This window comes from Typopeltis vanoorti, chromosome 10 (assembly GCF_054136105.1).
Source record: "Typopeltis vanoorti isolate ZY-2024b chromosome 10, IOZ_Tvanoo_1.0, whole genome shotgun sequence".
NCBI lineage: Eukaryota > Metazoa > Arthropoda > Arachnida > Uropygi > Thelyphonidae > Typopeltis > Typopeltis vanoorti.
Genome location: NC_143558.1, coordinates 101,286,940 through 101,301,620, shown reverse-complemented (window position 1 = coordinate 101,301,620; position 14,681 = coordinate 101,286,940). Strand labels below are relative to the sequence as shown.

Genomic DNA, 14,681 nt, shown 5'->3' with positions numbered 1-14,681 from the left:
ATAATGCCCCATTGACACCATATAACTGCAGCATATTGAATAGCTTCTCTCTTGGCACCTAGTCATATACCTTTTCCAAATTGACAAAACTTAAATATAGATCTTTGTTATATTCCCATGATTTCTCCACTATTTGTCGTAAAGTGAAGATCTGATCCTGACAGCCACTATTTGACCTGAATACAGCTTGTTCTTCACCAAGCCTTTCCTCCACAATTCTTCTCAACCGTTTCTCAAGTATACTTGCATATATCTTACCAGGAACACTCAATAGCGATATACCTCTGTAATTCTCACATTCAGTTTTATTTCCCTTTTTATACATAGGTACTATGAGAGCTCTACTCCAATCATTGGAAATTCTATCCTCTGTCCAGGCATTCTGAACTATGCAGTGCAGCCACTGTAAGACTCTTATACCACCATACTTCAGCATTTCTGGTCGAATATCATCTACTCCTGCTGCCTTTCCACATTTCAAGCCTTTGATGGCTTTTACTACTTCAAGTATGGATATGTATTCCTGACTGCATGCCTGGTCAGTGTTTTTTTACCACTGTGCTGGTAAAAAACACTGACAACTTCAAGAAGACAGCTTCTTCAACAACCTCCAGAATATTTTGCCATCTTCTTGATATTTATTTTCTATGTTCTTGCCAAAGTCCCCCGATGCCTTTTGTTTAGCTAGTTTTACACACTGTTTAGATTTCTTACATTTGTCTCTGTATTCTCTAAGAGCACATGTGGACTTATTTGCCAGGAACTTTTGATATGCTTTCTTCTTTTCCTTCACTGCCTCTTTAACTTCCTGTGTCCACCAGGGAGTTCTAATTTTTCTATCCTTGCAGACAACTTCACCACATGCCTCTCTATATGAATCAATCAGGGTTTTCTTCAAGGCTTGCCACCGAATCTCCAAGTTTTGGTTCCTGTTCTCAAACTCTTTCATTTTTCCTTCAATAATCTTTGTATATTTTAGTCTACAGTTCACATCTGAGAGCTGCTCGACTTTTATTCGCTTTAAAACTTTCTTACATGTCATTCTTTTCAATATGAAATTCAATTTTATCCTGCTCAAGACTAAATAGTGATCACTTCCAATTTCGAATTCTCTGTACGTTCTGGTGTCCTGCACCAGGGAGGAAACATCACTATCAACAATAACATAGTCAGTGAGAGTTTTCTTATTCCTTGCCTCTTCTCTCCATGTGAATTTGTGCACATTTTTATGTTGGAACATGGTGGTAGTAATAATCAGTCCATGTCCTGAGCAGATATCCAACAGGTATTTGCCATTATTATAAGCTTTGCTCTTTTCTCCAAATTTTCCCAAAACATTTTTGTATGTCTGACAATCACTTCCTACTCTGCTATTAAGATCCCCAACAAGGACCAACTTTTCCTTTTTCATTGTGTCAGTAGCTTTCTCTAGAGCCTCAAAAAATTCCTCCACTTCTACCTTAGTAGAACCTTCTGTGGGACCATAGGCACAATTAAGTCTCATTGCCCAGTTCCCCATTCTGATATTTGCCCAAATCACTCTACTTGATACTGCCTGCCATTCAAGAAGATTAGCCTCATATTTTGTGTTGAATACTATAGCTACTCCTTTTCCTTGATTGTCATTGCCTGAATATAAAATTTTGTATTTATTGCTCAGAAAGATCTCACCAGTTTTTGTCTTTTTTGTTTCAGTCACCCCTATTATGTCGATGTGTTACTTATCTAATTCCCACGCTAGCTCCATTTCTTTGCCATTCAGGCTTCTTATGTCCATAGTACCGATCTTTAACTCTGGTGATGTTGAGGTTCCAATAGCTGACTTTTTGCTGTTCGGCCTGGTTCCCTGGCGAAAACAACGGGGGCCTTGCCCAAATCACTCTACTTGACACTGCCTGCCATTCAAGAAGATTAGCCTCATATTTTGTGTTGAATACTATGGCTAATCATTTTCCTTGATTGTCATTGCCTGAATATAACATTTTGTATTTATTGCTGAGAAAGATCTCACCAGTTTTTGTCTTTTTTGTTTCAGTCACCCCTATTATGTCGATGTGTTACTTATCTAATTCCCCCGCTAGCTCCATTTCTTTGCCATTCAGGCTTCTTATGTCGATAGTACCGATCTTTAACTCTGGTGATGTTGAGGTTCCAATAGCTGACTTTTCGCTGTTCGGCCTGGTTCCCTGGCGAAAACAACGGGGGCCTTGCCCAAATCACTCTACTTGACACTGCCTGCCATTCAAGAAGATTAGCCTCATATTTTGTGTTGAATACTATGGCTAATCATTTTCCTTGATTGTCATTGCCTGAATATAACATTTTGTATTTATTGCTGAGAAAGATCTCACCAGTTTTTGTCTTTTTTGTTTCAGTCACCCCTATTATGTCGATGTGTTACTTATCTAATTCCCCCGCTAGCTCCATTTCTTTGCCATTCAGGCTTCTTATGTCGATAGTACCGATCTTTAACTCTGGTGATGTTGAGGTTCCAATAGCTGACTTTTCGCTGTTCGGCCTGGTTCCCTGGCGAAAACAACGGGGGCCTTGCCCAAATCACTCTACTTGACACTGCCTGCCATTCAAGAAGATTAGCCTCATATTTTGTGTTGAATACTATGGCTAATCATTTTCCTTGATTGTCATTGCCTGAATATAACATTTTGTATTTATTGCTGAGAAAGATCTCACCAGTTTTTGTCTTTTTTGTTTCAGTCACCCCTATTATGTCGATGTGTTACTTATCTAATTCCCCCGCTAGCTCCATTTCTTTGCCATTCAGGCTTCTTATGTCGATAGTACCGATCTTTAACTCTGGTGATGTTGAGGTTCCAATAGCTGACTTTTCGCTGTTCGGCCTGGTTCCCTGGTGAAAACAACGGGGGCCTTGTTTAACCGGGTGACGCTGCAGCCAGCATGAAATTTTGTCATGTTGTACCATCATTTTGTATTTTGGTTTAACCAATAGGAATACAATTTGGTTGGCTAAATCCCAAATTGCCAGCCCATCCTCGTTCATTCAGTATCCAGGTAGATACCCAACAGGGTGCACCACGAGAAGGTGAGGATTGGACATTAGGTCAGAAGCCCTGGTCGGTTCTCCGCATTCCTTTAAAGGCTATGTAGAGTTCTCCTCTTATCCTTGCCTTCCTAATGGGTAACCAGTTATCAATTTAGTACTTAGCTGACCAAATTATATTCTTCATTAGCTTAAACTACATATGAATTATCATGGTATGTCATAATCAAGCATCATGCTGCTTGGTGCATCACCCAGTTAAACAGGAACCCTGACATTTTCACCATGGCACCAGAGTAAACAGTTATTACCAAACGTTATTTGAAAAACTCACAGGTTAAAGATGGGCACTAGCAATGTATGGGGACATCAATGGAAAAGAGATCACAGAAGAATTACAAAGCCACCATATGGACATAATAGTATTACTGAAACAAAGAACTAATACCGGTGGAAGCCTTCAAAAATAAGCAGCAGTGATGGCTAGTATTCAGCACTATGCATGAAGATAAACTTCTTTTATAGGAGGCAGTTAGACACAGAAGAGCAATGTAAGCAAAATTTTAAAGTGTCAAACTGAGAATGACTAACTTTTGCCTATGATCCCAAAGAAACCAACAATAGTATGGAGGTAGAGAAATCCAGTCATTAGGATGACAAACTTAATTAAAACTGGATTTTATAATAGCAGAATTAGAAATAGCAGAACAGACAAATCATAAATCTAGAAATATATTATGGAAAAACTAAAGAAAAAGGCAGGGCTAACAGCAACAGTAAGCATTTAGTGTATTTCTGCTCAGAACAAGAATTAGTCAATATCAACATCAATTTCTGCATCAAGATGTGCATGAATTTACATGCAGATAATAAAAAAGAAATAAGAGACTTGTTATTTTAGTCTTGCCAAATTTTAACTTTAGAATGGTTCCCCATTCAAGAATATACAGGGTATGTGAAACAGGGAGTTATCTGGTGTAGTTACAGGATTAAAAAGAGTTTAAGCGCAGCTTACAGATGTGAACTATAGACTCAAATCTACATATATTACTTGGGGGGGGGGGGAGTTGAAAGCAAGAAACAAGCCTTGGAGACTAAGAATATAAGGGGTATAAAATTTTATCAGAACTTCATGGTGAATTCAATAAGTTCAAAAAAAAAACAAAAACAATGACAAGTTAAGACTAGCAAGTTATAATATCCAAAGCAATCAGTGTTTTCAATGGAAAAAGATCAAAGTGCTGCAATAAATCAATTTTGTTTTGAATATTTTTAAAGGAAAGCTCTTGTTCAGAAACTGAATTAAAATAAGAACTGCATACCCTTCTCAAAGTTTTGAAATTCTTATCAGAACCTTTTTACCAAATAATTGCAGGTACACCTAAACCTCTTTTTATGTGACAGATACGTCCTAAAAATTACGCTTACGCGTAAATAGAATTCGCATAAAAAGAACTACTGACTCCTTAGAAAAAGTGAAGATTGGTTCCAAACCTGAAATATAAGCAAAATAATGAAAAAAAACAAACATTAAATTCATTAGGATCATAAGAGTTTTATTTATATTTCATGGAGAACACACATACATATAATGAATTTTAATAACTTTAAAAAAACATATTCATTTCAGTTGTTTGCTAAGGATTCTATAAAAAAATTGTTATTCGCTATCAGTTTCTGACAATAAACATGAAAGCGTTCATTTTCGTGAGACTGTAATGTCACTAGAACTACTAGATATGGTATTATTGTCATCGACTTCCGCCTCAACTTGTGGAATTGTTCTTGTCATGTCTTGAACAAAAGTACCACTGGTTGTTTCAGTAGTTTTAGGCATGAACTCAGTTATTAATCGCTGTTGATGCTTTAGATAAGTCACGATATAATTCTCTGTATAAAGACATTAACAATTTAAGCTCACGTGAAAACTTTCCAGCACGTTCTTCATTTGGATCATGTCAGGCAAAATAATTTCCTAAATTAGTGGCCAGTTAAAACCTTCTTTAATAATATCAGCAGTAAAAGTAGGATTATCTTGATCATTATCATCAACTTCTTCGCTTTCAGGAGTCTCAGAAACAATCTCCACTATTTCGTCTTCGCTAAGAGGTTTATCAATTAACAATTCTTCGATATCTGCCGACATAAGATCATCTAATCCTTCTCCGCCAATTTCACATGCCAAACTTATTATATTGGGGAATTCTGCAGTATGATTGAAGGGAACAGGAGCATTCTCTTTAACACATGTGGACCAAATAGCTTTCCAGCATGCATTCATAGTTTCTGGTCTCAATTCAGATAATGATAATCAAACCTGATCAATACAATCCATGATTGAAAATTTTTTCCACACATCCATAACTGACAGTGTTTCATCATCGTTTAGCTTGTTCAAAACGTACTGAAATGTTCATCTGATATAATATGTTTTAAAAGTCGCAATAATACCCTGATCTAAAGGTTGTATCAATGATGTGGTATTGGGCAGCAGAAAAAAAAATTACACATTTGGGTGTTCTGTGGCAGGATGACCGGGTGCATTATCAAGAATCAAAAGCACTTTAAATTCGAGACCTTTGTCATTCAAATAGCGTCTAACTTCTGGCACAAAATGTTTGTGGAACCACTCAGTGAAAATATCAATGGTTACCCAAGCTTTTTTGCTGACCATCCAATGAACTGGGAATTTTTGAAAATCTACGCCTTTCATTGGGCGTGGTCTTAATGATCGATTTATGAGCAGTGGTTTTAACATCCGATCTCCTAAAGCATTCGAACAAAATAGGAGTGTTATGTGATCCTTTGCTGCTTTGAACCCACCAACAGTTTTTTGCATTTTTGATACGTAAGTTCTGTTTGGCATTTTTTTCCAGAAAAGGCTGGTTTCATCCATATTCCAAAGTTGTCCATGAGTGTAACCTCCATCTTCAATTATTTTAGCAAGTTTTTGTGGAAATGCTTTAGCAACTGTTTCATCAGCAGAAGCCGTTTAACCTTTAATTTTATATTATGAAGAGCATGTCTTTTATTAAACTTAGCCAGCCAACCATTGCTTGCATGAAATTCATATTTTTTCCTCGATTGAGATGAAGTATCTGGCTACAGTTTTTTAAATCTGTTCATAAAATCTCAATGCTGATTGCTTGATGGAATTTCCGTCAACTGCATTCTTTTTTGTACATTATCTTCTATCCACATCACTAAAGCTCTTTTGACCTTTTCTAGAACATCTCTTGTGTATGATGATAAATTCGAACTCCATTTTGTTCCAGAACATACCACTTTTCTAATAGCCTCTTTATTTTTCTTTATAGATCTGACATTTGATTCACGGACTCCAAAATGCTTACCCACAGCGGTCGCACCTTCCCCAGTTTGCAGAGGATCTAAAATTTGAATTTTTATATCCAAGGAAACGGCTTTCCTTTTTTTTTGATAATCGGCAACATCATGTGAGGGCTGGATTAAAATCTTCAGTTAAAGAAAGATATGAAAGTTTGAAAATTACATATAGCTTACCATTTATTATTTCTTGGCAAAATTATTAATTTTATAACGCGATTTTTATTTTGATTTCACTTAAAAAATGCAAGTGCAAAAAATGTGGTAACTGTGTTGTTTACTCAAACATCGAATTCAAACCGCTAAGAACTGCTTTTTTATGCGCAGTCAGTTATGTAATTCGGGGAATTCCCAATAAATGAAATTCGTAAGAATTTAGAATTTTCTTAATTGAAACGAAAATGCAATTCTACAAAATTCTCAGAATTTTCTTGAATTACGGATTTTTTCCTAACTTAGACTTTAGGTTGGGCGCGTAAAAGTGATTAAAAATCATGTAAAAAATATATTTTTGATATCCCAATTTGCGTAAAAAAAATTCGCATAAAAAGAGGCTTGGGTGTATATAATCTCTTATTTATTTTTACTGATTACCATTATCACTTCAGAATACATCAAAATTAGTTGTAACTACTTTCATATTGAGTAAGCAATAGAATGGTTCATACAGGATTGCTTAAGGATCAAAGCCAAATAACTAGGAGGAGATATCCACATTGCCTTTCACGAATACGGAGAATTGGCTGGGGCTTCTGACCTAATGTCCAATCCTCACCTTTCTGTGGTGCACCCATTAGTAGATGTCTACTGGGTACTGAACAAATGACTATACTGGCAATTTGGAACTTTGTCAACCAAATTGTAATCTGTATTGGTTTAAAGGAAGAAGTAGCATGATAATATAGCATGATGAGAATTCATGCCATCTAGGGCATCACCTGGTTAAACAAGCTCCCCCCCTCCAGCTATTTTCTTCACGGAACCAGATTGAACAGTGAAAATTTAGCTACTAGATTAAGCTCTAATTCAACATACAGAAGAAGAATAAATCCAACATCAGAAGAATTGAAGACAGGAACCATCAAAAAAGAAAGTACCATGTGGACATATATAATGGGCATTACTGAGAGAAAGAAGACAAAAGCAGGTGGAATCTTACTAAATAATAAGTATAGGATGTTATTTTCAGACAATAATGATCAAGGAAAGGAAGGAGTAGTAATAGCATTCAACACCAAACATGAAAATAAACTCCTTTAGTGAAAGGCAGTTTCAAGTAGTTATATGGGGCAAACTTAAATGGCAAAATGAACAATGAAACTTATTTGTGCCTAATGGTCCCACAGAAGGTTCTTCTAAGGAAAATGTGGAGTGATTTTTTGAGCAATTAGAACAGACAGCTGACAAAGTGGTCCTTGTTGGAGATATGAACAGCAGAGTAGGAAATGAATCCCACCAGGTATATAGGAACATTTTGGAAAAAATTGGAGAAAAGGAAAAAAAAAAAACTAATAATAATTGTAAATATTTACTGGACTTCTGCTCATGACACATACTAGTCATTACACACCATGTTTCAACATAAAAATATGCACAAGTTCACATGGAGAGAAGACACAAGAAATAAGCAAAGCCCAATTGACTATGTCATTGTTGTTAGTGATATCTTTATGCTGGTTCAGGATACAAGAGTGTACTGAACTGGCAAACTCTGAAGAAGACATTGATTCAGCTGGGGAGGTATGTGATGAAGTGGTCTGCAAGGATAAAAAAATAAGAACACCATGGTGGAGTTGTCAAATTGGCAAAAACAGCAACCAAAGCAACCATCCCTCATGGTTTCTAGTCCCATTTTAAGCTAATAAAAACTGAAGAAAATCACAAATCCCTACTACCTCTCTACTCAACCCCTTCATAATTCCCCCTAGAACCTGGCTGAAGTCAAGGTACCCATTTTGGGACATTACCAGAGCCTTATCTGGCCCAGCACCTTCAACTCACAACATGTGGAACCAACAATGGACTATGAATCTGCCAACAAATGGCTCTCTTGTGAAAGACCCCTGCGGCCATCAGCCCGGCTTCATCCTTCCTAGAAGACTATGGACAACTATCAACAGAATCAGGATGAACCAGGACAGTTGTGGCTGCCTCCTACATAAATGGAATATGGTAAATAGCCCTCACTGTGACTGCAGCCATATGTTATAGACTATCAAACATCACCAGTGACTATCCCGTTCGCGCTTTCCACAGCATCCCAGGAGATACATGATGTGTAAAAGGAGGCTCTAGAATGACTTTCAAACTTGGCCTTTGAACTATACTTGAACTCTGCCATAAGAATACCTACCTACCTACCTACCTACCATGGTGGACACAAGAAGTTAAAGAAGCAGTTCTGGAAAAGAAGAAGAGGAGGAAAGCATATCAAATGTTCCTAGCAAATAAGTCAGCAGATGTCCTAAAAGAATACAGAGAAAAATGTAAAAGAGCTAAGCTATGTGTAAAAGAAGATAAACAAAAGTCATGGGAAGACTTTGGTAAGAATATGGAAAATAAATATCAGGAAGGCAGCAAACTGTTCTGGAGACTATTGAAGAAGCTTAGAAATGAAGGTACTATAAAAGAGTACTGTAAAAGGAATCAAAATTGATAAAAGTGACATGAAAACTGAAGATAAGGATAACCTATATGTCTAGAGTAATTACTTTGAAAGACTGTTAAATGAACCAAGCAATGATAAAACTGTACTACAAAATTTTCAAGAGGAATGCAAAGAGGAGTACATATGAATACAAGGTAGAAAAGTCATCAAAAACTTGAAATGCAGAAAGGCAGCTGGAGTAGATGATATTCAATGCTTAAATATTCAGGTATAAAAGTTGTGCAGTGGCTGCACGGCATAATTCAGGAGGATTGGTCAAAAGGTCGAATTCCCAATGATTGGAGTACAGCTTCATAGCACCCATCTATAAAAAAGGGAATAAAGCTCAATCTGAGAATTACAGAGGAATTTCTCTAGTAAAGGTTTCAGGGTAAGATTTATGCAAGTATACATGAAAAGAGGTTGAGAAAGATTGTGGAAGAGAAACTTGAAGAATAAGCTGGGTTCAAGTTCAAGATCAGATTTTCACTTTAAGACAAATAGTTGAGAAATCATGGGAATATGTCAAAGATCTCTTATGGTGCCCAGAGTAAAGCTTTTCAAAACACTTGAATTATGTGTGGTGAATGGAACATTATACAGAGCAATACATAGTCTATATTTAAGTTGTCAGTCAGTAGTTAGAATTGAAGGATATAGAGGAAGATGGTTTGATGTAAAATCAGGGATAGGATAAATATGCCCATTATCTTCACTCTTATTCATCATCTATATGGATCACATTAAAAAAAAAATGGCATTAAGCCTGATATTAGAACTGGAGATGTCAAAATTCTCTTTGCTTTATGCAGTTGATGGTTGTTCTCCTCAACACCATGTTAGTGCAAGTCTACAGAATTCTCTAACTAAATTGAATAACAGCTGTAACAAATTTGGCAAATATTCACAGCCACAACAAGATTGAACCTGCAACCCATGTTGATTGAAGAGTGGATATGTTAACCACTTGGCAAACATATGGATGTTGCCAGCAACTCTGATGTTTTTACATGCTATGACAGTTACCAGTTCAATGGAGCAGCACCAACAAAAATATTTACAGATGTGACATAAGGAAACAGAATATCTATGAGAAAGGTGTACTAATTGTATATTGGGTTTTATCCTTTATCCAAGTGTTAGCAAACAAAGTTTGCACCTGAAGTACTTCCAGGACTGGGGCAACTCGTAGTAAAGGTGGTATAGGTTCTCATCACTTGCCTTAGTATCTTCCATAATGCAAAACGTATCTCCTTGCGGACATGTATAATGCTATGCATTAAGGGACGGGCCACTACCCAGAGATCTCAATAAAGGTCGAAACCAGTCTGTATACTGAAATCGGACATGTATAATGCTATGCATTAATGGAAGGGCCACTACCCAGAGACCTCAATAAAGGTCGAAACCGGTCTGGGTAAAATCCATTGAAGAATTTCAATGGATTTTATACCCATTTGCAGAAAATGTAAAAATTAACCCCCTTCCGATTATTTTTCAAGAGCAATTAATTGACATTAGATACAACACAACTTTGAAAAACGAATTTCAACAGAAATCTCTTCACAATTGGTAGGTGGAACTAAAGTCCGAGTATAGCAATTTAGTAAACAGAAAATGATGCACTCCTACCGTTTGGTTCTACTTATTTATGTGAGGTATCATTTTCTGAAATGACAGGTATTAAAAACAAATATCGAAATAAATTAAACTTGGAACCAGACCTTCGTATCGCAGTACCAGAAGCCATCAAACCAAAATTTCAAGAAATTATGAAAGAAATGCAAGGCCATTGTTCACATTAAATATTGTAATAAATATGTTTGTAAGCTGTTAATAATAAAAATTATGTGTAAAATTATCTAGCGGTTTTAATTATTATATGATGATACAAGGTATATTTCCTCTTTATAATACTTATTACAATAAAGTTTTGCTCAATCAATTGGGGGTATGCACTATTTATTTTTTCTGTCTTGGGGGTATGCAATCAAAAAAGTTTGGAGACAACTGCCCTAGATAAGAGTAAACTCAGTTCTATGCAACTAAAGGAACTCACTGCTGTCAGCTATGGCCAATGGAGGCATTTATTATAATAAATTATCATAAAATATTTATCACAGTATTTAAATAATTATCCAGTATCTTCTATTTTAGACTTACTTTTCAGATATCTCTTCCAATCCTGCCATCAAAGTTGCAGCTAATCCGAGACGTCTATAATCTGGAGCAACAGTTAAGGCAGTTACATGACCATGCCAGTTATCACCATGACCCTCTGCCTTACCCATAACTACAAAAACAAGCAGATGTTTTTAATTAGGAGATACTATGTTGGTGTTTTTTTAAAATAAAGTAATCTTCTAGCTTTGAACTGGGATAACACATTACCTTAACTAAAATCTCCATTTAGCTAAATCTACTGTTATGCAGAATTGCGTAGCTATCATATATAAAAATGCCCACTGCTAAATGAATACCTGATAGGTGTCGAAAATCTTTATAATTTTCTATATACCAAAAACTAGCTCATTACAAAATGAGCTAGTTTTTGGTATACAGTTAATGACACATTCATAAACACATAACTGGAGAACAGGGCTGATTTTTTTTTTTGCTCTAAAACCATATTTAAAGGGAGGTCCAATGAGCAATATAGTCAACTCTAACTATAACCAACTCATCAAGACTACAGCAATAGTTTGTTGCAATAATGGATAATGCTATAATCAATTTTTTTAATACAGCATTGTATCCATGGAGCTTTGCTTGGGACTTTTCAGTACTTATGGCAAGTAAGTTTGTTATATCAGTTTTTGCAATTTTGAGAGAGGACTAATAACTTCGATGATTTCATTCGGATACTTGAATAATAAACTAGATATTATGCTATAACTAACAGTCTTCAAGATGTTAACCTTTAAAACAGAAGTTTATGCATTGTTAAAGACGACATGAAAAATGAACTCAACATTCCTTTCCAACCATTTCCAAAATGGTTCTTCAAAAATCTTTTAAACAATTCCTCCCCTGCACAAAAACTACACATATGATCCTTGAGTCAAATATAGAAGCTTTATTTCCTTACCCTACACTGGTGACTTCCAATTCTAAAACTATATCAAAACTGCTTTCAATTTTCTGCAGTTGTAATACCCGAATAGTGAGGTCATCCTTCTTGAAGACCATGTCCACAACTCACATTGGCTACCCTTCTCCAGTTTCACCAATCAAGCAGGCAGGGATGCTGAGGTGTTTGCCATCGGCAAACACCTCAGCATCCCTGCCTGTTTGATTAGTGAAACACTGCCAACACACTTGACTTCTTCTTAACAAGCTCCCCTTCCTAGTATACTGGGGTTGTTAGTTCTCCTCTTGATAACTTGGATCACAACCTCATACAAGTCTCTTTTGCAACTGAACTACCTTCATCCACCAGTTCACAGTCTCATGCCCTTTTGCAGTACAAAGGTGCCAACTGGGAGGACCTCCATGATTTCTATTCCTCCTTTCCATGGTCTACTGCTTCAGCTCTTTTGATCCAAACATCTGCTCAGACCAAATAACAGAAATCATCCTTACAGAAATGAAGACTTTCATCCCTCAATCCACTCCAAACTCTCAGCCACCAACCAAGCCTTGGTTCTTAAAAAAGTGTACCAATACTGTAAAAGAAAAAACCTCTGTTTACCACGAATGGGTCAAGACCAAATCTCCAGCTGCGCACTCTACAGCTCACAAGTTATAAAAGAATCACCACGAAGTCCGAGTCAGACTTTAAAAGGGACAAATGTTGCAAACTCTTCTCCTGCTCAAATAGCAGTCACTCCTTGCCTCTTGCCAAAGCCATTGAGTGCAACTTCTGCCCATGCAGTTTCCTCCACTCCCACATCTGGATGGTACTATAGTTACCTCACCTAAAAACAAGGCCAACTTACTAGCATCACTTTTTTTCTTGTGTGTATCATCTGGCACTGAAGACTGGGGCAGAGTTCTCTCCACTCCACCAAAAGTGGCTCCCTGCATGTCACCCATAGTCTTCAGACAAAAAGAAATCCAAAGAATCTTAAATAACCTGGACACAAACAAGGTATTTGGTACTGATGGCATCCCACCTATTTGTGCCAAAAAACTGTGCCCCAGAACTAACACCTATCCTGTATCAGCTCTTCAATCTAGCCTATTCAACTAGCATCTACCCAACAACATGGAAACAGGTCCACATCCAACCCATTCCAAAGGTGATAAAAGTCAACCAATGAACTACCGTCAAATTGCTCTCGCTTCTATTCTCTCTAAACCTATGGAGAAGTTCATTAACAACCAACTCTTGAACCACCTAGAGTTACACCAACTAATCAGCGACCAGCAGTATGGATTCCACCACTCACAACCTACAGCTGATCTTGCTTACACTACTCACCTCTGGACTGAGGCCATGGAAAAATTTGGAGAACTGACATGGTTGCCCTCAACATTTCAAATCGGGTTTGGCACGGGGACCTACTTAGCAAACTGCCATCCTATGGTCTGCCCTCCTCATACTGTAACTGGATTGCTGATTTTCTCACTGATCACTTGCTGCAACTGAACATAATGGATGGTTGACTCTCCTCAGATTTTCCCACCAATGTAGGAGTACAGCAGGGTTGTTTTTTTTATCCACTCTCTAGCTTTTGTATATAAATGACCTGCTCTCTCAGACTTCCAATCCTATCCATAGCTTTGCTGATGACAGTACACTCCATTCCCCCTTTTCATTTGACAAACCTTACATTGCTCAAGTATTAGAATCCTCAAGATCTACCATGACCAACGACCTAAACTCAAATCTCCTAGCTATATCTCAGCAAGGCAAGGACAACCTTGTAAACACAGTCCGGTCTGATCTCTTGAAAGAAAGAGCTCTCATGTCTCCCCCTTACCTTCAGTAATACTGTGATATCCAAGAACAATCAGATTTCTCTTCTTGGAATGACCTTCACCTCAGATCTTTCCTGGTACAACCACATTTCAACTATAGCTTCTGCAGCAACCAAAAAGCTTGGTGTACATTTTTTTGCAGAAGCCACTACTTCACACCTGCTAACTCTAATACAAAGTTATGGAGTGTTGCACCAAAATCCTCTCTATGATGGCTCAATTCTCTCCAGAAGAGGGCATTCCAGGTAATTAAAGACACCCCCCCTCTCTCTCACATACCCACTTCAATACTTCTCTCACGGATGTTCAGTTTGTGCTTCTTCTACAGATACTTTTATGGACAGTGCCCTGCTGAATTCATCATCATCATCACGAACCATGGACTCACTGCCCATTGATGTCCAATGCCTGCTTCACTATCTTCTTCCACCTTTTTGTCCAGTGCAGAGTGTCGCACTTTTTGTACACCCATTCCACACCAGTCTTTTATATCATCTATCCATTCTCTGTTTGGTCTACCTCTTCTGTTTAAACCATCCAAAATACCAAACATAAATGTCTTTATCTTCCAGTCCTCACTCATTCTACAGATGTGTCCTCACTCATTCTGCAGCTTCTGTTTTATAATCTTCTGCATTAGATTCCCTTTTGGTTGTATCTTCTGATAGAGCTCTTCATTGGTGATTTTCTGTACTCATCCTATTCTTAGAATCTTCCTGTAACAAGTTCTTTCAAATGCCAAATTTC

At 37.2% G+C, this 14,681-nt stretch overlaps 1 protein-coding gene across 1 annotated transcript in view; it reads right to left on the bottom strand.

Moving 5' to 3' along the window:
• The window catches only part of Naa20A (N-alpha-acetyltransferase 20 A), a 115,190-nt gene that overhangs the window by 32,053 nt on the left and 68,456 nt on the right, over positions 1-14,681 (bottom strand). The window contains exon 4 of the mRNA XM_090399172.1: positions 11,175-11,304. Coding sequence (XP_090255298.1) covers positions 11,175-11,304 — 130 coding nt within the window. The remainder of the gene's footprint in view (positions 1-11,174; positions 11,305-14,681) is intronic.